The sequence below is a fragment of the Coregonus lavaretus genome, assembly GCF_964263955.1.
Source record: "Coregonus lavaretus genome assembly, chromosome: 28".
Taxonomy (NCBI): domain Eukaryota; kingdom Metazoa; phylum Chordata; class Actinopteri; order Salmoniformes; family Salmonidae; genus Coregonus; species Coregonus lavaretus.
This window is the reverse complement of record NC_140015.1, coordinates 34,999,094-35,023,185: the sequence shown is the minus strand read 5'-3', so window position 1 is coordinate 35,023,185 and position 24,092 is coordinate 34,999,094. Positions and strand designations below refer to the sequence as shown.

The window sequence follows — 24,092 nt, the reverse complement described above, 5'->3', positions numbered from 1 at the left end:
CATTCTAATTTCACAGATTTTATTATGTTGTGTTTGAAAAGGTTTTTATGTCAAAAGTTTTTTTTTTATCGGTCACTAAACTGTATCAATAATACTGTTCAGGTATAAAAAACGGATTATAATTGTTCACCTAGCTTGTAGCCCCCAGGAATAGTAGGTGCTGCTGCAACAGCGAATAGGGATCCTAATAAAATACCAAATTAAGTCATGTTGGTTGAGGGAAGAGTGGATATGCTAAGGTTTGTTCTCTTGTTTCAACCTTTGGCTCAATCAGAGAAAAAAGAGGAAGAGGACCAAGAAGAAGAAAGACGGCCCTGCGTCATTGGACTCTGACCAGGTGACCTCTGACCTGTCCGACATCTCTCTTATGGACAGCCAGGGGAAGAACAGGAAACAGGAAGTTGCAGAGTCCTCCGACAGCGACAGCGATGCCAGCGCCATGGACGAGACACCCAACTCACTTCATGACACGTCTGCCTCAGTGGAGAAACCAGCCAGTGCATCAGCAACATCAGCAGCTCCCAGTACAATCAGTCCAACTGGGAACACGTCTGACAATCAAGGTCCTCCAAGCACTGCCTCGTCACAGCCTGAGGCCGGCGCAGAGAGCCAGCCTGCCGCAGGGAAAGATAAACAGAGCAGTGAAGAGAATGACGTATCTCAGTCACCTTCAAAACAGACCTCAGAGTCGGCTCCGAATGACACTCCTGCGTCCCTCACCACCACCATCCCCCCTCTTCAGTCAGCCTCAGCGGTAGCGGTGAAGACCGCTGACCAGAAAGCTCCAAAGGCTGCTGACGCAAAGACCACTGACCAGAAAGCTCCAAAGGCTGCTGACGCAAAGACCGCTGACCAGAAAGCTCCAAAGGCTGCTGACGCAAAGACCGCTGACCAGAAAGCTCCAAAGGCTGCTGACGCAAAGACCGCTGACCAGAAAGCTCCAAAGGCTGCTGATGCAAAGACCGCTGACCAGAAAGCTCCAAAGGCTGCTGACGCAAAGACCGCTGACCAGAAAGCTCCAAAGGCTGCTGACGCAAAGACCGCTGACCAGAAAGCTCCAAAGGCTGCTGACGCAAAGACCGCTGACCAGAAAGCTCCAAAGGCTGCTGACGCAAAGACCGCTGACCAGAAAGCTCCAAAGGCTGCTGAAGCGAAGAGCACCAAGAACAAGAAAGACATGGCCAACTCAAAGCAGACGAACCTGGACCAGAATGCAAACCAGAATGCTAAGCAGAACCAGACCAGGCAAGACAAACAGGAAGGGAAAGACGGTCAGCAGAACCACGACTCGAAGCCACCCACCACTGTTAATAAGGACATGGTGTTTGGCTCTCAGAAGAAATCAGAGGTAATGTAGCTGCTTGACATTACAAAATACACTGAGGGTACAAAACATGCTCTTTCTATGACATAGACTGACTAGGTGAATCCAGGTGAAAGCTATTTGTATTTATTATGGATCCCCATTAGCTGCTGCAAAGGCAGCAGCTACGCTTCCTTGGGTCCAGCAAAATTAAGGCAGTTTGTACAATTTTAAAAACATTACAATACATTCACAGATTTCACAACACACTGTGTGCCCTCAGGCTCCTACTCCACCACTACCACATATCTACAGTACAAAATCCATGTGTACGTGTGTGTATAATGCATATGTTATCGTGTGTGTATGCATGTGTCTGTACCTTTGTGTGTGTCTCTTCACAGTCCCCATTGTTCCATAAGGTGTATTTTTACCAGTTTTTTTAAAAATCTGATTCTACTGCTTGCATCAGTTACCTGATGTGTAATAGAGTTCCATGGAGTCATGGCTCTATGTAGTACTGTGCGCCTCCCATAGTCTGTTCTGGACTTGGGGACTGTGAAGAGACCTCTGGTGGCATGTCTTGTGGGGTATGCATGGGTGTCCGAGCTGTGTGCAAGTATTTTAAACAGACAGCTCGGTACATTCAGCTTGTCAACACCTCTTAAAAAAAACAAGCAGTGATGAAGTCAATCTCTCTACCACTTTGAGCCATGAGAGATTGGCATGCATGTTATTTTTGTTAGCTCTCCATGTACTTTTAAGGGCCAGCCGTGCTGCCCTGTTCTAAGCCAACTACAATTGTCCCAAGTCCCTCTTTGTGGCACCTGACCACACTACTGATCAGTAGTCTAGGTGCGACAAAACTAGGGCCTGTAGGACCTGCCTTGTTGATAGTGTTGTTAAGAATGCAGAACAACGCTTTATTATGGACATACTTCTCCCCATGTTTCGACCATGATAGTTTACAATCCAGGGTTACTCCAAGCAGTTTAGTCACCTCAACTTGCTAAATTTCCACATTATTGATTACGAGATGTAGTTGAGGTTTAGGGTTTAGTGAATGATTTGTCCCAAATACAATGCTTTTAGTTTAGGAAATATTTAGGAGTAACTTATTCCTTGCTACCCATTCCGAAAAACTAACTGCAGCTCTTTAAGTGTTGCAGTTATTTCAGTTGTTGTAGTAGCTGACATGTATAGTGTTGTGTCATCCGCATAAATAGACACTGGCTTTACTCAAAGCCAGTGGCATGTCGTTAGTAAAGATGGAAAAAAAGGAAGGGGCCTAAACAGCTACCCTGGGGAATTCCTTATTCTACCTGGATTATGTTTGAGAGGCTTCCATTAAAGAATACCCTCTGTGTTCTGTTAGACAAGTAACTCTTTATCCATCTTTATCCACTGTAAAGCCATAACTCAAGTTTTTCCAGCAGCAGACTATGATCGATAATGTCAAAAGCTGCACTGAAGTCTAACAAGACAGCTTCCACAATCATTTTATCATCAATTTCTCTCAGCCAATCATCAGTCATTTGTGTAAGTGCTGTGCTTGTTGAGTGTCCTACCCTATAAGCGTGCTGAAAGTCTGTTGTCAGTTTGTTTACTGTGACATAGCATTGTATTTGGTCAAACACCATTTTTTCCAGAAGTTTACTAAGTGTTGGTAACAGGCTGATTGGTCTGCTATTTGAGCCAGTAAAGAGGGCTTTACTTTTCTTGGTTAGCGGAATGACTTTAGCTTCCCCCCAGACCTGAGGGCACACACTTTCTAGTAGGCTTAAATTTAAGATGTGGCACTATCGTCCGCTATTATCCTCAGTAATTTTCCATCCAGATTGTCAGACCCCGGTGGCTTGTCATTGTTGATAGACAACAATAATGTTTTCACCTTTTCCAAACTGACTTTACGGAATTAAAAAGTACAATTCTTGTCTTTCATAATTTGGTCAGATATACTTGGATGTGTAGTGTCAGCATTTGTTGCTGGCATGTCATACCTAAGTTTGCTTATCTTGCCAATGAAGAAGTCATTAAAGTAGTTGGCAATATCAGTGGGTTTTGTGACGAATGAGCCATCTGATTCAATGAATGATGGAGCCGAGTTTGCCTTTTTTCCCAAAATGTAATTTAAGGTGCTCCAAAGCTTTTTACTATCATTCTTTATATCATTTATTTTTGTTTCATAGTATAGTTTCTTTTTATTTAGTTTAGTCACATGATTTCTTAATTTGCAGTACATTTGCCAATCACTTGGGCTGCCAGACTTATTTGCCATACCTTTTGCCTCATCCCTCTCAACCATACCATTTTTCAATTCCTCATCAATCGAAGGGGATTTAACAGTTTTACAGTCATTTTCTTAATGGGTGGGTGCTTATTAGTAACTGGAATAAGCAATTTCATAAATGTGTCAAGTGCAGCATCTGGTTGCTCCTCATTACCCACCACAGACCAGCAAATATTATTTACATCAACATAGGAATCATTACAAAACTTATTGTATGACCTCTTATACACTATATTAGGCCCAGCCTTTGAAACTTTGGTTTTCCTATTGTGATCATTACATCCTATGGATTTGGATACTGCTTTAAATTAGTAAAGATGTGATCAATACATGTTGATGATTTCTTTCCTGTCCTGTTTGTAAATACCCTGGTAGGTTGACTGACTACCTGAACCAGGTTGCAGGCACTAGTTACAGTTAGAATTTCTTTCTTGATGAGAGCCAGAAAATATTTAAATCACCCAGAAAATATACTTCTCTGTTGATATCACATACAGTTGAAGTCGGAAGTTTACGTACACCTTAGCCAAATACATTTAAACTCAGTTTTTCACAATTCCTGACATTTAATCCTAGTAAAAATTCCCTGTCTTAGGTAAGTTAGGATCACCACTTTATTTTAAGAATGTGAAATGGCAGAATAATAGTAGAGTGAATGATTTATTTCAGCTTTTATTTATTTCATCACATTCCCAGTGGGTCAGAAATTTACATACATTCAATTAGTATTTGGTAGCATTGTCTTTAAATTGTTTAACTTGGGTCAAACGTTTCGGGTAGCCTTCCACAAGCTTCCCACAATAAGTTGGGTGAATTTTGGCCCATTCCTCCTGACAGAGCTGGTGTAACTGAGTCAGGTTTGTCGGCCACCCATTTTCTATAGGATTGAGGTCAGGGCTTTGTGATGGCCACTCCAATACCTTGACTTTGTTGTCCTTAAGCCATTTTGCCACAACTTTGGAAGTATGCTTGGGGTCATTGTCCATTTGAAAGACCCATTTGCGACCAAGCTTTAACTTCCTGACTGATGTCTTGAGATGCTGCTTCAATATATCGACATAATTTTCCTTCCTCATGATGCCATCTATTTTGTGAAGTGCACCAGTCCCTCCTGCAGCAAAGCACCCCCACAGAATGATGCTGCCACCCCGTGCTTCACGGTGGGATGGTGTTCTTCGGCTTGCAAGCATCCCCCTTTTTCCTCCAAACATAACGATGGTTATTATGGTCAAACAGTTCTATTTTTGTTTAATCAGACCAGAGGACATTTCTCCAAAAAGTACGATCTTTGTCCCCATGTGCAGTTGCAAACTGTGGTCTGGCTTTTTTATGGCGTTTTTGGAGCAGTGGCTTCTTTCTTGCTGAGCGGCCTTTCAGGTTATGTCGATATAGATACGTTTGTACCTGTTTCCTCCAGCATCTTCACAAGGTCCTTTACTGTTGTTCTGGGATTGATTTGCACTTTTCACACCAAAGTACGTTCATCTCTAGGAGACAGAACGCGTCTCCTTCCTGAGCTGTATGATGGCTGCGTGGTCCCATGGTGTTTATACTTGCGTACTATTGTTTGTACAGATGAATGTGGTACCTTCAGGTGTTTGGAAATTGCTCCCAAGGATGAACCAGACTTGTGGAGGTCTACATTTTTTTTTTGAGGTCTTGGCTGATTTCTTTTGATTTTCCCATGATGTCAAGCAAAGAGACACTTAGTTTGAAGGTAGGCCTTGAAATACATCCACAGGTACACCTCCAATTGACTCAAATGATGTCAATTAGCCTATCAGAAGCTTCTAAAGCCATGACATCATTTTCTGGAATTTTCCAAGCTGTTTAAAGGCACAGTCAACTTAGTGTATGTAAACTTCTGACCCACTGGAATTGTGATACAGTGAATTATAAGTTAAATAATCTGTCTGTAAACAATTGTTGGAAAAATTCCTTATCATGCACAAAGTAGATGTCCTAACCGACTTGCCAAAACTATAGTTTGTTAACAAGAAATTTGTGGAGTGGTTGAAAAACACGTTTTTTAATGACTCCAACCTAAGTGTATGTAAACTTCCGACTTCAACTGTACATTATCAAACATTTCACACATATTATCCAGATACTGACTGTTTGCACTTGGTGGTCTATAGCAGCTTCCCACAAGAATGGGCTTTTGGTGAGGAAGGTAAACTTGTAGCCATATTACTTCAACAGTATTTAACATGATATCGTCTCTAAGCTTTACATGAATGATCCCTTATTAATTCACTTGTTAAATCCACTTCAATTAGTTTAGGGTATTTTTAAGCCTTGAGACAATTGAGACATGGATTGTGTGTGTGCCATTCAGAGGGTGAATGGGCAAGACAAAAGATTGAAGTGCCTTTGAACGGGGTATGGTAGTAGGTGCCAGGCGCATCGGTTTTGAGTGTGTCAAGAACTGCAACGCGACTGGACACCCAGCCAACTTGACACAACTGTGGGAAGCATTGAAGTCAACATTGAAGTGGAACGCTTTTAACACCTTGTAGAGTCCATGCCCCAACGAATTGAGGCTGTTCTAAGGGCAGAAGGGGGTGCACAATATAAGGAAGGTATTCCTAATGTTTTGTACACTCAGTTTATATCTCTTCATATCTGAATAGTATTGATCTAACACCATGGGGTTCTCTTTTATCAATCCAATGTATTTGTATGTTGCTATGATACGGGCTAGTATTTATTTCCATAAGGTAACCCTAACTTAATATAGCCCGTATTCTAAACCTGAATTAGGGCAACATTTGCCACCATGTGCGCTAATTAACTAGATTAGTCAAAAAAATGCTTAGACTAGGTTATTATGGGTGATGTAGTTTGTTTTGTCTAAGGGTGCGGGGGGAGCTTGTTACCTTCCCTGACTTGGTGTGTGTTTGAGATCAACTACATTGTAGTCGGACTGCGCAGAACCACTGATCTACAAATCACCTTTAATTATAGTCTTGAGTGATTCTATTCTGCGCTTCGCCCTGCTGAAACTCATCCCTTCAAACACACTATTTACATTTTAACATTTGACTTACAATCAGCGCATTCAATTAAGGTTGGTAAAACAAGCACATATCCGAGTCATTTCAAGTGAAACCTTCCTCATAAAAGCAGCTATCAGCGAAATCCATGCTAGTAAGAAAATATAAGTTCCGGTATTCGCACAAGAAAGATGAGTAGAACAGTAAGGTGTTCTGTTTTTTCTTCCTAGGTGTAGTGCGCTAGGGAGGTCAACCAAGCTGCTATTTGAAGAGATGTTCTCACTGTATCTGTTTGTCCTCTGGCCAGGCGGAGAGCAGACTGATCCTCAAACTCTCTGTTTGTCCTCTGGCAAGGTGGAGAGCAGAGGCTCCAGTGTGGACCCACAGGTGAAGGTGGAGAACATGGAGGTCCAGCAGCAGCCTGCCCATGGGGGAGGAGACGCCTCCACGACCACCTCCTCCTCCTCCCCTACACCACAGAGCCCAGGTGTAAATAAAGAGAAACGGAAAGACAACAAAAGCGACGACTCTGAAACCAAGGGTCAGGATGTTCCACCGCCAAAAAGGTATTTACAAATCGTCTGTTGTTCATAACAGAAGTCACACAATGATAGCATGAAGAACCTGAAAGGCATATTTTTGTGCACAAAAGCACTTTCAAAAACACCCACAGACCCTCAATGATATGCTTATTTCAAAACATGTTTTTGAGAGTGGAAATCCACTTTAACCATAGCTACAGAAGCAAAGAAAGTATTCATACTCCTTTACTTATTACACATTTTGTTGTCTTACAGCCTGAATTCAAAATTGATTAAATATATTTATTTTCTCAACCATCTACACACAATACCCCATAATGACAGTGAAAACATGTTTTTTAATTTATTGAAAATGAAATGCAGAAATATTATTATAAGTATTCACACTCCTGAGTTCACAACTCCAGTGTATATTTGGCCTTGTGTTTTAGGTTATTGTCTTGCTGAAAGGTGAATTTGTCTCTGAAAGGTTTTCCTCTTGGATTTTGCCTGCTCTTATTCCGTTTATTTTTATCCCCAAAAACTCCTTTGCTGATGACAAGCATACCCATAACATGATGCAGCCACCACCGTGCTTGAAAATATGAAGTGGTACTCAGTGATGTTGTGTTGGATTTGCCCCCAACATAACACTTTGTATTCAGGATACAAAGTTCAGTTCTTTGCCACATTTCTTTGCAGTATTACTTAAGTGTCTTGTTGCAAACAGGATGCATGTTTTGGAATATTTGTGTTCTGTACAGGCTTCCTTCTTTTCACTCTGTCATTTAGGTTAGTATTGTGGAGTAACTATAATGTTGTTGATCCATCATCAGTTTTCCCATATCACAACCATTAAACAACCTCTAACAGTTTTAAAATCACCCTTGGCCTCATGGTTGAAGTCCCTGAGCAGTTTCTTTCCTCTCCATCAACTGAGTTCGAAAGGACGCCTGTATCTTTGTAGTTACTGGGTGTATTGATACACCATCCAAAGTGTAATTAATAACTTCACCATGCTCAAAGAGATATTCAGCGTCTGCTTATTTATTTTTCACACTTCTACCAATCTGTGCCTTTTTTTGCAAGGCATTGAAAAACCTCCCTAGTCTTTGTTGTTGAATCTGTTTGAAATTCACTACTCGATTGAGGGACCTTACAAATAATTGTATGTGTGGGGTACAAAAATCATGTTCACCACTATTATTGAACACGGAATGAGTCCAAGCAACTTATTATGCGATTTGTTAAGCACATTTTTACTCCTGAATTTATTTAGGCTTGCCATAACAAAAGGGTTGAATACTTACTGACTCAAGACATTTCTGCTTAACATTTTTGTATTAATTTTCTACAATTTCCTTTGACATAATAATAATAATAATAATATGCCATTTAGCAGACGCTTTTATCCAAAGCGACTTACAGTCATGCGTGCATACATTTTTGTGTATGGGTGGTCCCGGGGATCGAACCCACTACCTTGGCTATACAAGCGCCGTGCTCTACCAGCTGAGCTACAGAGGACCACTATGGGGTAGTGTGTGTGTGTGTGTTCTACTCATTCAAGGGTTTTTCTGTGTGTGTGTGTGGATCAGTGAGACAGTCTCAATTTAATCCATTCTAAATTCGGGCTATAACAACCAAATGTGGAAAAAGTAAAGGTGTATGAATACTTTCTGAAGGCACTGTAGGAGGAAGGGTGGAGATGGGGATTGAACCCCAGTCTCCGGTGGGGGATGTGCTTGTGCCAGGAGTGTTACACATTCGACCTCGGCTCTGCACATTTCAAATCACTTTTATCAGTATATCAGTATCAATCATGCACACCTCCACTTAGCTAATACAATACTCATCGAATTCATTTGTTTGGTCCAATTTCAGGATACCTCCAGGGAATAAACAGGTCTCTGCAAATGAGAGACTCACAATCTATTTCCACGCTGTCCTCTCGAAGGACTTCAAGCTAAACCCAGACGAGGACCGCATCTTCATCAGGGCTGGGGGGAACATTGGGACCTGGAAAACCAATTCAGTTGAGCTCACTGTGTCTAGGTAGGTTTTTATATACATGTATCAGCCATCAAGACAGTTTTGCCAAATATGTTGAATATGTATTCAATAGGAAGCTGCTTATAATGTTCAACATTGTTCCCATCTATCTCACATAGAAAACAACAGACTCGTTGTGTTGGTTATTGTATGTGATGTGCAGCAGATGATAAACCAATGCATCTCTACAGGGATCTTGGAGATCATGGGTTCCTAGTCCAAGGGAGCTTGATCACAAGCAAATCTAATGCAACCGTGTCCATACCATACAAGTACCTCGTCTACAAGCATAAAAAGCAAAAGTACGAGTATGAGTACATATACAAACTGGATTCTACCCACCCCACCACCAACAGATGTCTTTTTGTCAAATCCCATCTGCTTAATGAAGAAGGTGGGTGCAGTTGCTATAACAATTTCTATAGCAGGTCTTGATTGTAAGTCACTGATTTTAAAATGTTCTGTTTACTTCATATAAACATGAAGTTCAAAACCTTATTGGTGATTTCTATTATACATCTATTTGGTTCTGCTAGTCTATTTTGTTCAAACACTTTCTTACATGTGAGGAAATTGTCTAAAATGTATGCAGATATCATATTAAACAATTATGTTGGTTGGTTTCAGGGGACTGGCATCAGTATGATGACATCATCTGTGTGGAGCCATCCAAGAACGTGCTCAAGCGACTAAAAGACGCTTTTTGGCCCGACCAAAGAAAAAGTGTCATCGAAGGCCGAGAAATCGCAGGGAAGGTTATGCTAGAGAGTATCTTTGACCTCCTCAGGAGCTGGACTGACATTAACTTCAAGAGTTTCCTCAATCAGCTGAATCAGTTTTACCAGATCTACGGGAACCCGTTTGTCTATGAGGAGACACACAAGAAATGGTTCTCCTTAGACTACGACGAAAAAGATGTAAGTGAAGTTCTAAATGTCACACAGGCTCAGGAACTCCCTCCTTCCACCTATCTGAAACTCAGAATCCATCTCCATCTTCCAGTCCCTTCTAAAGACCCACCTCTTCACCCTGGCCTAGCCGTTTCCCCCCCTGTTTGGCTTTTGCTTGTTTTGCCTTCTCCTGCCCTGCCTCCCCTTTTCTAATGTATTGCTGTTAGAAGTTAAATGAGAGCAAGCATTTCACTGCGTCTATTTGCTTGACTTGTAGAAAAGATGACACCCAATAAATGTGCAGACTCTGCACAATGCTGTAAATGTAGAGGTAATATTGTGTGTGGGAGTTATCATTTCTGTAATGATTGCTGTTTAGTTTTTTTCCACATGTATTTTCTGTCCCCAAAACAAATCTGTTAACATTCACTGTTTGTTCTGCCTCCCCAAGGTCAGGAAGCTGCTGAAGCAGTTCATGCTGGACAACGTTGTTCCTCAGCTGCAGAAGGAGGGTGAGGGGAAGAGTTGCTTCATCCAGGACCCCATGAGGGCAGCCGTGGTCATGCTGTACGTGTGGAAGCAGTTCAGCCTCAAGCTGGACCACGGAGAGTCCACCCGGCTCTGCACTGCCCTGTGCCTGCCCAAGCTGCCCAAAGACTCCTTCCTGCAGTACTGGACCGACTTCTCCCAAGCCGTCTCAGGTCTCAAAAAGTGGGTTTTGGCGTCGGGATTTCTGCTTATTTTTTGCCTATTGCAGACACTGATTATTGTTTGTTTTTATACAAGATGTAATCATTTGTATTAGTCTGAAACAACTGAGTAAAATTTTATACACATTTTCTCAAAACAGTTTCTAACAGAAAGTGTTTGACAGCAGTACATGTTAGTGGATGAGTTCTCATTAATTGTTTGTGGACAAAGAAATGCTGATTGATGTCTTTCTTTTTGTGTGAAAAACAACCTGCTGTATTTTTCTCCTGACCAGCTTGCCAGACATGTTGGTGGCTCTGATCAACAGTGTTAAGACTGAAGGGCCCCGGTGGATTTTGGTGCTCCCCCTGCTCCACCTCCTCAAGGGATCCTCCAAACCGTTCGCACCCATATCTACCACTGTCACCCCCAAGTACGAGCTGTCCTGGGCGGGCCTCCAAGGCCTCAAAGCGGGCAACATGACACTCAACAGCCAGGACAGGAGGTACAGGACTTCCATTCTCCTCGTCGTAATAGAAAATCATTCTTATTGTCTCACTAGATTACGCTAAAGGTTTGGCCTTTCACAATTATGTTCTGTTCCTTTTTTGGTAAACGAACAAAGAAACAAAATTCCCTCTAGAAATGAATATTTTAAACCAAAAAATTATATATATTATAGATAGCGTATTTTCCGCACTATAAGGCGCACCGGAGTATAAGCCGCAGCAGCTAAATTGAATGATATTGAATGATGCGTACATATATAAGCCGCACTGGACTATAAGCCGCAGGTGTTTTAATGTTTAATTACCATATGTAAGGGTTCGTGCACAGAGGGGATTGTCGGGAAAGAGATGGCTGCTTGAGGAAGCTCCCATTTATTAACTTTTCAACAAACAAGTTGCATATTTGCATAACGTATTCAAGTGTTACCATTTAGTGCAATAGTAGCTACAGAACATATACTGTGCTGTGTAAACTGTACTGTATCACATAGCGTTTCAGACACACAAACTTTTCAACTTTCAAACTTAAACGGTGCGCTCCCAGCGCACATACCGGCAGTGATCTACAGCAGTGGTTTTCAACCAGTGGTCCTTGAGGGAGTGCTAGGGGTTCCCCAGCAAAATGTGTTAATAGCGTCACAATCATTTAACCACTTAACTTTGGTTATTTTTGAAAAACCTAGAAAAAGTGTGCACATCTTTGAATATTTATCTACATTATAGCCTACAGTAGTACCATAACAAAAAACAAAGCTTACAGCGCTTGACGAGGCAATATCAATGGCTAAATTAAATGTGTTTTTTTTTAAAGTGCAAAATAAAGTGCCTGTAACACGACAGTAAGCCTAAAGTTGCAGCAACACGGCTGCTTAAAATACACGGTAATCAGTCTACCAGAAAAGTCATTAATCCTCGTCTTCATCTTTTAGGCTAAGGTGCAGTACACGGCTGTAACCAGAAAAGTCAAGTCATTAATCCTCATCTCCGTCTTCTTCCTGCGTACTAAAACCACCAAAGTCCTCATCTTCAGTGTCGGAAACGAACAGGCTCAGGGTGGCTTCGTCAGCCACTATCCTCTCTCCTTCGTTGTCGCTCTCAAAACCAACGAACTCCTCTTCGTCACTGTCGGAATCGAACAGCCTCTGAAGGGCCTCAGCTGTGGCGGCGTCCTCCTCTTCATCACGCAGCAGTCCAGCCTTTCGGAACCCGTTAATGATCGTGGATGTTTTGACACTCCTCCACGCTATCAGGATCCACTCGCAAACTTGAGCGAAAGTTGCTTTTCGCATGCGACCAGTTTTGGTGAATGATTTATCGCCGCTAGTCATCCACGCCTCCCACTGAACGCGTAGTGCCACTTTGAACGCACGATTGACACTGATGTCGAGTGGCTGCAGATGCTTCATTGTGCCCCCAGGAATCACAGCTGGAATCGAGTTTGTGCTCTTGATGGCTGCTTTCACATAATCCGTTATATGGGCCCTCATGCTGTCCAAAACGAGCAAAGCTTTTTTTTGGCGAAAGAATCCTCCAGGGCGCTTGACGTACCACTCATTCAGCCACTCATTCATTACGCTTTCCATCATCCGCCCTTTCTTGTTGACTTTAAAGGAGATGCCGTTCAGGATCTTTTCTTTTGGCATTGTAATCCGCTTAAAAGTCACCATTGGCGGAAGCTTTAATCCAGATGCTGTGCAGCCAAGAACACAAGTGAAATTCGTTCTCTCGTGGCCAGTGGTTCTCAACGTGATGGACGATTCACCTTTCTTGTTAACAGTCCTAGTGAGAGGCAGGTCAAACGTCAAAGGCACTTCATCCATATTTATGATCTGGTCCGATGGAATATTCCTCTATCTTTCTTTGTGTGAATTCGCCGAAGTTTGTTATTTTTTCCTGGTAGTCGGGAGGGAGTTGCTGACACACAGTCGTCCGCGCCCTGATGGACAGTCCCTTTCGTCTCATAAATCTGAAACACCAGGATGGTCCACCTCTAAAATTTTCAATTTTCATTTCGGTGGCGACTGTTTCAGCTTTCAGTCGGATCTGCACGGTGGAAACACCTCGGCCGTCTGCTCTCTGTGTGTTCACCCAATCTTCAAGAAAGTCTTCAAGTTCGGGCCATCTGCTTTTATTACCTCTGAAAGCTTTTTTTGACTTTTTGCATTTAGACAGTTCTTCCCGCTGGCGTCTCCAACGTCTCACCATTGACTCATTGATGCCAAGGCTACGTGCAGCAGCTCTATTTCCTTCTTTTACAGCCAGATTGACTGCCTTTAACTTAAAAGCTGCATCATATGCATTTCTACGTTTGTTTTCCATAATGAGGGTTTGTGCATGAAAACTTCCTTTGCACAAACTGTCTTGCTCTCGTTCTGTCTCTCGTTCTGTCTCTCGTTCCACTTTTACTTTTGCGCGCTACCTGTCTCACTCTTTTCCGGCCTCCAGCTTTTCCTGCTGGAGCCCGCCGCTTAAAGGTGGGGGGCGCGGACCGGTCATAGAGCCCATAGAGTTAAAGTTGGTGGACTGTAACCTGTAAAATCCATAGATTTAGGAGGTCTTCGAGTGGCCGTTAGCTGTAAAAATCCATAGATTAGCCGCTGTTACGAACCCCGTGGCTTTAAACGTCTAGGGTGGATGGACATCAGACCCGTAACATAATTCATGCGAATTAGAAGCGTGACATGGAACAGTGAGAACAAAAACTACATGACAACCATAAACTACCGTCAAACATAAAAGGTTTATTTTTGAACACACGGTAAAGGTTTGGGAAAAAGGGCTGAGCAGGACCCAAGAAATGAAACAATAGTGTAAAAAAAAACCTAAACTGATCTTGCCTGCCTCAAGAACCGCGAAGCTACTGTTAATCATACAAAAATACAGTGGGTGGTCCGCTCAGGTCTAACTAGTGTTTTTAGACTGTTTTCTTCCTACGGGTAATGTACGCCCAAGGGCAACTTGCTTAAATTCCCCTTTTCCCAGAAACACACGAAGTTACCAAACAGAGTAACCAGCAACTTAGTGAGTACACAAAACACAGGACACCACAGTATCCATACTCACATACGGAAATAGTCTCTAACAAAATTACCAAACAGAGTAACCAGCAACTTAGTGAGTACACAAAACACAGGACACCACAGTATCCATACTCACATACGGAAATAGTCTCTAACAAAATTACCAAACAGAGTAACCAGCAACTTAGTGAGTACACAGGCCACCACAGTATCCATACTCACATACAGAAATAGTCTCTACTAACAAACACAACTGACCGGCTTTTAAACAATGGGATGTGTGATTGAAAAACCAGAAACAGGTGGTGCAATGCAGAGGAATGTCCACTGATTGGTCCACCTTAGCAATCAGCAGACACCCCAACGACCACCAATCAGGAACATAAAGGACACCTGTGATTAGGGCAGAAGGAGAGGAAAAACACAAAAAGACACAGGATACCTGTATCCGTAACAGCCGCACCGTTATATAAGCCGCAGGGTCGAAAAATGGGGAAAAAGGCGCGGCTTATAGTCCGAAAAATTACGGTACATACATACAGTGCCGTCGGAAAGTATTCAGACCTCTTGACTTTTTCCACATTTTGTTACGTTACAGCCTTACTCTAAAATGGATTTTAAAAATCTTCCGCAATCTACACACAATACCCCATAATGACAAAGCAAAAACTGGTTTTTAGAAATGTTTGCAAACTATGGGGTATTTTTTATTTATTTAATCCATTTTAGAATAAGGCTGTAACGTAACAAAATGTGGAAAAAGTCAAGGGGTCTGAATACTTACCGAAGGCACTGTTTTTTATATATGAATTGGTGATCTCTGATATCCCTCCTTTTTCCCTCTGTTTTTAGAGCGATGTTGAATCTCATGAAAAACAATGGCCATCTGGTGGAGATGGACAGACTAGTGTCTCGGTCCTGGATGTGTCTGCTGCCCATAGAGGACTTGATGGAATGCAGCGTCCTCATCAACGTGGAACTGCTGGACCTGCTCCATGTCTTCACTCTGAGGGCCCCTCAGGATGTCACCTATAGCAACAACCAGGTGAGCTGGACCCTAGTCTCCCCTCTGACTACAGTGCCTACAGAAAGTATTCACACCGCTTGACTTACTCCACATTTTGTTGTGTTACAAAGTGGGATTAAAATTGATTTACTTGTCATTTTTTGTTAAAGATCTACACAAAATTCTAACATTTGTACAATTAAATAAATTAAACACTGTCTTGATTGATAAGTATTAAACCCTCTGAGTCAATACATGTTAGAATCACTTTTGGCAGAGATTACAGCTGTGAGTCTTTCTGGGTAAGTCTCTAAGAGCTTTCCACACCTGGTTTGTGCAACATTAACCCATTTATTATTTTCAAGATTCTTCAAGCTCTGTCAAATCTGTTGTTGATCATTGCTAGACAACCATTTTCAGGTTCAGCCATGGATTTTCAAGTAGATTTAAGTCAGAACTGTGACTCGGCCACTTTCATTCACTGTCTTCTTGGTAAGCAACTCCAGTGTAGATTTGGCCTTGTGTTTTAGGTTATTGTCCTGCTGAAAGGTGAATTCATCTCCCAGTGTCTGGTGGAAAGCAGACTGAACCAGGTTTTCATCTAGGATTTTGCCTGTGCTCAGCTCCATTCCAATTCAGATGATTATTTCAACTGATTGATTATGTGACTTGTTAAGCAAATTATTACTCCTTAACTTATTTAGGCTTGCCATAACAAAAAGGTTGAGTACTTATTGACTCAAGACATTTCAGCTTTTAATTTTTAATAAATTAGTCAAACATTTGGAAAACAGAATTCCACTTTGATATTAAGGGGTATTCTGTGTAGGCCAGTGACAATCTGAATCCACTTTAAATTCAAGCTGTAACACAACAAAATGTGGAAAAAGTCAAGAGGTATGTACTTTCTGAAGGCACAGTATGTAAAGCGCATTGAGCTGCTGGTAAACGTGCTATATAGCTAAATCCAATCAGTTGTTATTATACAGTGGGAAAAAAGTATTTAGTCAGCCACCAATTGTGCAAGTTCTCCCACTTAAAAAGATGAGAGGCCTGTAATTTTCATCATAGGTACACGTCAACTATGATAGACAAATCGAGAATTTTTTTTCCAGAAAATCACATTGTAGGATTTTTAATGAATTTATTTGCAAATGATGGTGGAAAATAAGTATTTGGTCACCTACAAACAAGCAAGATTTCTGGCTCTCACAGACCTGTAACTTCTTCTTTAAGAGGCTCCTCTGTCCTCCACTCGTTACCTGTATTAATGGCACCTGTTTGAACTTGTTATCAGTATAAAAGACACCTGTCCACAACCTCAAACAGTCACACTCCAAACTCCACTATGGCCAAGACCAAAGAGCTGTCAAAGGACACCAGAAACAAAATTGTAGACCTGCACCAGGCTGGGAAGACTGAATCTGCAATAGGTAAGCAACTTGGTTTGAAGAAATCAACTGTGGGAGCAATTATTAGGAAATGGAAGACATACAAGACCACTGATAATCTCCCTCGATCTGGGGCTCCACGCAAGATCTCACCCCGTGGGGTCAAAATGATCACAAGAACGGTGAGCAAAAATCCCAGAACCACACGGGGGGACCTAGTGAATGACTTGCAGAGAGCTGGGACCAAAGTAACAAAGCCTACCATCAGTAACACACTACGCCGCCAGGGACTCAAATCCTGCAGTGCAAGACGTGTCCCCCTGCTTAAGCCAGTACATGTCCAGGCCCGTCTGAAGTTTGCTAGAGTGCATGTGGATGATCCAGAAGAGGATTGGGAGAATGTCATATGGTCAGATGAAACCAAAATCTAACTTTTTGGTAAAAACTCAACTCGTCGTGTTTGGAGGACAAAGAATGCTGAGTTGCATCCAAAGAACACCATACCTACTGTGAAGCATGGGGGTGGAAACATCATGCTTTGGGGCTGTTTTTCTGCAAAGGGACCAGGACGACTGATCCATGTAAAGGAAAGAATGAATGGGGCCATGTATCGTGAGATTTTGAGTGAAAACCTCCTTCCATCAGCAAGGGCATTGAAGATGAAATGTGGCTGGGTCTTTCAGCATGACAATGATCCCAAACACACCGCCCGGGCAACAAAGGAGTGGCTTCGTAAGAAGCATTTCAAGGTCCTGGAGTGGCCTAGCCAGTCTCCAGATCTCAACCCCATAGAAAATCTTTGGAGGGAGTTGAAAGTCCGTGTTGCCCAGCGACAGCCCCAAAACATCACTGCTCTAGAGGAGATCTGCATGGAGGAATGGGCCAAAATAACAGCAACAGTGTGTGAAAACCTTGTGAAGACTTACAGAAAACGTTTGACCTGTGTCATTGCCAACAAAGCGTATATAACAAAGTATTGAGAAACTTTTGTTATTGACCAAATACTTATTTTCCACCATCATTTGAAAATAAATTCGTAAAAAATCCTACAATGTGATTTTCTGGATTTTTTTTTCTCATTTTATCTGTCATAGTTGACGTGTACCTATGATGAAAATTACAGGCCTCTCTCATCTTTTTAAGTGGGAGAACTTGCACAATTGGTGGCTGACTAAATACTTTTTTCCCCCACTGTAACTAGTTGAAGAACTAATACACTGTAGGAGTGGGCTATGGTAGGTTAGTGGTCTTAGTTGCTTACTCCAGAACGTGTGTGTACAGTACCAGTCAAAGGTTTGGACACACCTACACATTCAAGGGTTTTTCTATATTTTTACTATTTTCTACATTGTGGAATAATAGTGAAGACGTCAAAACTATGAAATAACAAATATGGAATGATGTAGTAAGCAAAAAAAGTGTTAAACAAAGAAAGAAAATTCCTGAAAAACGCATGTCAGAAATGTTATAAATTGAGCTCTCCAAGGATGTCAGGGACAAGATTGTAGACCTACACAAGGCTGGAATGGGCTACAAGACCATCGCCAAGCAGCTTGGTGAGAAGGTGACAACAGTTGGTGCGATTATTCGCAAATGGAAGAAACACAAAATAACTGTCAATCTTCCTCTGCCTGGGGCTCCATGCAAGATCTCACCTCATGGAGTTGCAATGATCATGAGAATGGTGAGGAATCAGCCCAGAACTACACGGGAGGATCTTGTCAATGATCTCAAGGCAGCTGGGACCATAGTCACCAAGAAAACAATTGGTAACACACTACGCCGTGAAGGACTGAAATCCTGCAGCGCCCGCAAGGTCCCCCTGCTCAAGAAAGCACATATACAGGGCCATCTGAAGTTTGCCAATGAACATCTGAATGATTCAGAGGAGAACTGTGTGAAAGTGTTGTGGTCAGATGAGACCAAAATGGAGCTCTTTGGCATCAACTCAACTCGCCGTGTTTGGAGGAGGACGAATGCTGCCTATGACCCCAAGAACACCATCCCCACCGTCAAACATGGAGGAGGAAACATTATGCTTTGGGGGTGTTTTTCTGCTAAGGGGACAGGACAACTTCACCGCATCAAAGGGACGATGGACGGGGCCATGTACCGTCAAATCTTGGGTGAGAACCTCCTTCCCTCAGCCAGGGCATTGAAAATGGGTCGTGGATGGGTATTCCAGCATGACAATGACCCAAAACACACGGCCAAGGCAACAAAGGAGTGGCTCAAGAAGAAGCACATTAAGGTCCTGGAGTGGCCTAGCCAGTCTCCAGACTTAATCCCATAGAAAATCTGTGGAGGGAGCTGAAGGTTTGAGTTGCCAAACGCCAGCCTCAAAACCTTAATGACTTGGAGAAGATCTGCAAAGAGGAGTGGAACAAAATCCCTCCTGAGATGTGTGTAAACCTGGTGGCCAACTACAAGAAACGTCTGACCTCTGTGATTGCCAACAAGGGTTTTGCCACCAAGTACTAAGTCATGTTTTGCAGAGGGGTCAAATACTTATTTCCCTCATTAAAATGCAAATCAATTTATCACATTTTTGACATGCGTTTTTCTGGATTTTTTGTTGTTGTTATTCTGTCTCTCACTGTTCAAATAAACCTACCATTAAAATGATAGACTGATCATGTCTTTGTCAGTGGGCAAACGTAAAAAATCAGCAGGGGATCAAATACTTTTTTTTCCCTCACTGTGTGTGTGTGTGTATATATGTGTGTATATATATATATATATATATATATATATATATATATATATATATATATATATATATATATATATATATATATATATATATATATATGGAGTACATATTATATACTCCTGCAGCATGGGTTTGAATCCGGCCCACAGCCTTTTCAGCACACTCTTTCATATCTCTGTATCCTAGCCAATAAACCCAGAATGTTTTTAAAAGTATTATAGAGCATTCATTTTCAAATCAACTGTTTTTAACTTTAACAATGTTTTTTTTTTCTGTCCTGCAGTATGTGTCGGACACTCTCTCATACATTCAAAGCAATCTCATCGAGGAGAAATACAGGTGATTGACTTACTGAACCTAATTTGGTTCACTTGTTTCCTTTTGATCTTTGATGATAGTTATCGTAAAACATCCACTGTTTCTTGTGGTTGCAGTTGTTTTAGTGAGGCGTATGGCAGAGAGTGCTTGGCAACTGCAGTGAAACTACTTGAGAAGATCTGCAGAGGAGTACGATCGACTTCTACCTACACTCAGAACTTCACAGACATCCCTGTGGCATGCATGAACATGGTTGTCTCCGTATCCGAGTTTGCCCGGACCTTTGAGTCACAGGTATGTGGAGTTCAAGTAGCAAATGTCTGACTCATTTAGACTTTGCCCTAGAAAAGCGGTTGGCCATCAGTATGTATGGACTGACTCTCTAGATAACAAGGTTTTTTGATCAGCTAAAAATGCATCAAGAACATGTCTTTGAATCTGTCCACCGTCTTGTATTTCTTGGAATTTTCAGGGACGTTACAATACTACTGTATATTATCATGATACATAGGTGCTGATACCATATGTATTGGGATTCTATATGTACTGTGCATTCGGAAAGTATTCAGACCCCTTCACTTTTTCCACATTTTGTTACGTTACAGCCTTATTCTAAAATTGATTAAATACACATTTTTCCTCATCAATCTCCACACAATACGCCATAATGAGAACGCAAAAACTTGGTTTTTTAGAAATGTTTGCAAATTAATAAAAAAAATTAAAACAGAAATACATTATTTACAAATGTATTCAGACACTTTGCAATGAGACTCGAAATTGAGCTCAGGTGCATCCTGTTTCCATTGATCATCCTTGAGATGTTTCTACAACTTGATTGGAGTCCACCTGTGGTAAATTCAATTGATTGGACATGATTTGGAAAGTCACACACCTGTCTATATAAGGTACCACAGTTGACAGTGCATGTCAGTGCAAAAACCAAGCCATGAGGTCGAAGGAATTGTCCGTAGAGCTCTGAGACAGGATTGTGTCGAGGCACAGATCTGGGGAAGGGTACCAAAAAATGTCTGCAGCATTGAAGGTCCCCAAGAACACAGTGGCCTCCATCATTCTTAAATGGAAGAAGTTTGGAACCACCAAGACCTTTCCTAGAGCTGGCCGCCCAGCCAAACTGAGCGATCGGGGGATAAGGGCCTTGGTCAGAGAGGTGACCAAGAACCCAATGGTCACTCTGACAGAGCTCCAGAGTTCCTCTGTTGAAATGGGAGAATCTTCCAGAAGGACAACCATCTCTGCAGCATTCTACCAATCAGGCCTTTATGGTAGAGTGGCCAGTCGGAAGCCACTCCTCAGTAAAAGGCACATGATGCCAAAAGGCACCTAAAGGACTCTGACCATGAGAAACAAGATTCTCTGGTCTGATGAAACCAAGATTGAACTCTTTAGCCTGAATGCCAAGCGTCACGTCTGGAGGAAACCTGGCACCATCCCTTTGGTGAAGCATGTTGGTGGCAGCATCATGCTGTGGGGATGTTTTTCAGCGGCAGGGACTGGGAGACTAGTCAGAATCGAGGGAAAGATGAACGGAGCAAAGTACAGAGAGATTCTTGATGAAAACCTGCTCCAGAGTGCTCAGGACCTCAGACTGGGGCCAAGGTTCACCTTCCAACAGGACAGCGACCCTAAGCATACAGCCAAGACAACTCAGGAGTGACTTCGGGACAAGTCTCTGAATGTCCAGCCAGAGCCCGGACTTAAAGCCGATCAAACATCTCTGGAGAGACCTGAAAATAGCTGTGCTGCGACGCTCCACATCCAACCTGACAGAGTTTGAGAGGATCTGCAGAGAAGAATGCAAGAAACTCCCCAAATACAGGTGTGCCAATCTTGTAGCGTCATACCCAAGAAGACGCAAGGCTGTAATCGCTGCTAAAGGTGCTTCAACAAAGTACTGAGTAAAGGGTCTTTCCGTTTTTTATTATTAATACATTTGCAAGCAATTTTAAAAACCTATTTTTGCTTTGTCATTATGGGGTATTGTGTGTAGATTGATGATGGGAAAACAACAATTTAATCCATTTTAGAATAGGGCTGTAACGTAACAAAATGTGGAAAAAGTGAAGGGGTCTGAATACTTTCCGAATGCACTGTATCATGATTCTTTATTGCGATTCAATGTTCCAAACATATTGCTCTCTATATGTCTGCTTCAGAGAGACGAGAGAGCATTGAAAATTAAAAGTGCTGAAAACATGTTGGTTCACTATTTTAAAAGAAGATAGAGAACATGCTATAGAAGGAGAAATATCAGCGTTTTGGCGTAGGTACAGCCGACTAGTTCAGACCATAGAAAAATAATTACTAGAAGGGACATTCCCCTTTAAGTCAATTTTCTGTGATGGGTGGACTGGCGGCCATATTGAGTGCACCCATGAGTGTTCCTGTCAAATTGCTGTGGTCTGAGGGGCTTTCTAGTAATCGGATTGCTATGGTTGAGACATTTTCCAAAAATGATTAAAATAACTTACCATTCCTTTCAAGGCAACTAAGGACGTGGTAAGGGAGCATATGCATGCCAAAGAGCTGGAGCTGCTGTCTGAGGCGATGGTGATCGTCAGATCCTGGATCGGCCAAACCTTCAGAGATCGGTTGCTGGGCAGGGGTGTGTCCACCTTGTACCTCAGCGTCCATGTTACCACAGAGATTGAGGTGAGGAGAACATTTTATATTTTGTTGTGCAAATCATAACGTTGAATTTTTCATTTTTTTAGTTGTAGTGCTGTGTCTGTTTTTTGACTAATTATGTTCTTTATTTTTTGCCACGACTCACAGATGTGGAACAACATAATCTCTCTCAAGTTTGCCAATGACGATTTCACAAAGGAATGGAGACAAACGTTCACTAGGGACTTGGAGGGCAAACTGAAACGGGTAAGAAACTACCACACATACAGTAGAATTGAGAACTGACTGAAATATCCATTGGTGAAATGGCTGACATACCTTTTCCACATTTCTAGGAGTCTCCCCTGGATCAGATAGATATCTACTGTTCCCAGATGGAGGTCCTGAATGAATCTCACCCTCACGTGGCCAGGAGTTTCGAGAAATGTGCCTTGGAAGCTGTCACCTCACTGTGCCAGGTCAGTAGACTCGTGGTAACACTTTACTTAAATATAGATTTAATACACTGCTCAAAAAAATTAAGGGAACACTTAAACAACACATCTTAGATCTGAATGAATGAAATAATCTTATTAAATACTTTTTTCTTTACATAGTTGAATGTGCTGACAACAAAATCACACAAAAATTATCAATGGAAATCAAATTGATCAACCCATCGAGGTCTGGATTTGGAGTCACCCTCAAAATTAAAGTGGAAAACCACACTACAGGCTGATCCAACTTTGATGTAATGTCCTTAATACAAGTCAAAATGAGGCTCAGTAGTGTGTGTGTGTGTGTGTGTGTGGCCTCCACGTGCCTGTATGACCTCCCTACAACGCCTGGGCATGCTCCTGATGAGGTGGCAGATGGTCTCCTGAGGGATCTCCTCCCAGACCTGGACTAAAGCATCCACCAACTCCTGGACAGTCTGTGGTGCAACGTGGCGTTGGTGGATGGAGCGAGACATGATGTCCCAGATGTGCTCAATTGTATTCAGGTCTGGGGAACGGGCGGGCCAGTCCATAGCATCAATGCCTTCCTCTTGCAGGAACTGCTGACACACTCCAGCCACATGAGGTCTAGCATTGTCTTGCATTAGGAGGAACCCAGGGCCAACCGCACCAGCATATGGTCTCACAAGGGGTCTGAGGATCTCCTCTCTGTACCTAATGGCAGTCAGGCTATCTCTGGCGAGCACATGGAGGGCTGTGCGGCCCCCCAAAGAAATGCCACCCCACACCATGACTGACCCAACGCCAAACCGGTCATGCTGGAGGATGTTGCAGGCAGCAGAACGTTCTCCACGGCGTCTCCAGACTCTGTCACATGTGCTCAGTGTGAACCTGCTTTCATCTGTGAAGAGCACAGGGCGCCAGTGGCGAATTTGCCAATCTTGGTGTTCTCTGGCAAATGCCAAACGTCTTGCACGGTGTTGGGCTGTAAGCACAACCCCCACCTATGGACGTCGGGCCCTCATACCACCCTCATGGAGTCTGTTTCTGACCGTTTGAGCAGACACATGCACATTTGTGGCCTGCTGGAGGTCATTTTGCAGGGCTCTGGCAGTGCTCCTCCTGCTCCTCCTTGCACAAAGGCGGAGGTAGCAGTCCTGCTGCTGGGTTGTTGCCCTCCTACGGCCTCCTCCACGTCTCCTGATGTACTACTGGCCTGTCTCCTGGTAGCGCCTCCATGCTCTGGACACTACGCTGACATACACAGCAAACCTTCTTGCCACAGCTCACATTGATGTGCCATCCTG

The 24,092-nt window shown here is 42.5% G+C and overlaps 1 protein-coding gene across 1 annotated transcript in view; it reads left to right on the top strand.

The window, feature by feature from the left end:
• The window catches only part of LOC311104475 (E3 ubiquitin-protein ligase rnf213-alpha-like), a 69,981-nt gene that overhangs the window by 2,203 nt on the left and 43,686 nt on the right, over window positions 1-24,092 (top strand). The window contains exons 4-16 of the mRNA XM_084146324.1: window positions 275-1,348; window positions 6,944-7,155; window positions 8,995-9,165; window positions 9,354-9,556; window positions 9,790-10,079; window positions 10,504-10,763; window positions 11,038-11,247; window positions 15,124-15,316; window positions 19,665-19,720; window positions 19,816-19,993; window positions 22,205-22,372; window positions 22,496-22,594; window positions 22,684-22,806. Of these exons, the coding sequence (XP_084002450.1) occupies window positions 275-1,348; window positions 6,944-7,155; window positions 8,995-9,165; window positions 9,354-9,556; window positions 9,790-10,079; window positions 10,504-10,763; window positions 11,038-11,247; window positions 15,124-15,316; window positions 19,665-19,720; window positions 19,816-19,993; window positions 22,205-22,372; window positions 22,496-22,594; window positions 22,684-22,806 (3,237 nt within the window). The remainder of the gene's footprint in view (window positions 1-274; window positions 1,349-6,943; window positions 7,156-8,994; window positions 9,166-9,353; window positions 9,557-9,789; window positions 10,080-10,503; window positions 10,764-11,037; window positions 11,248-15,123; window positions 15,317-19,664; window positions 19,721-19,815; window positions 19,994-22,204; window positions 22,373-22,495; window positions 22,595-22,683; window positions 22,807-24,092) is intronic.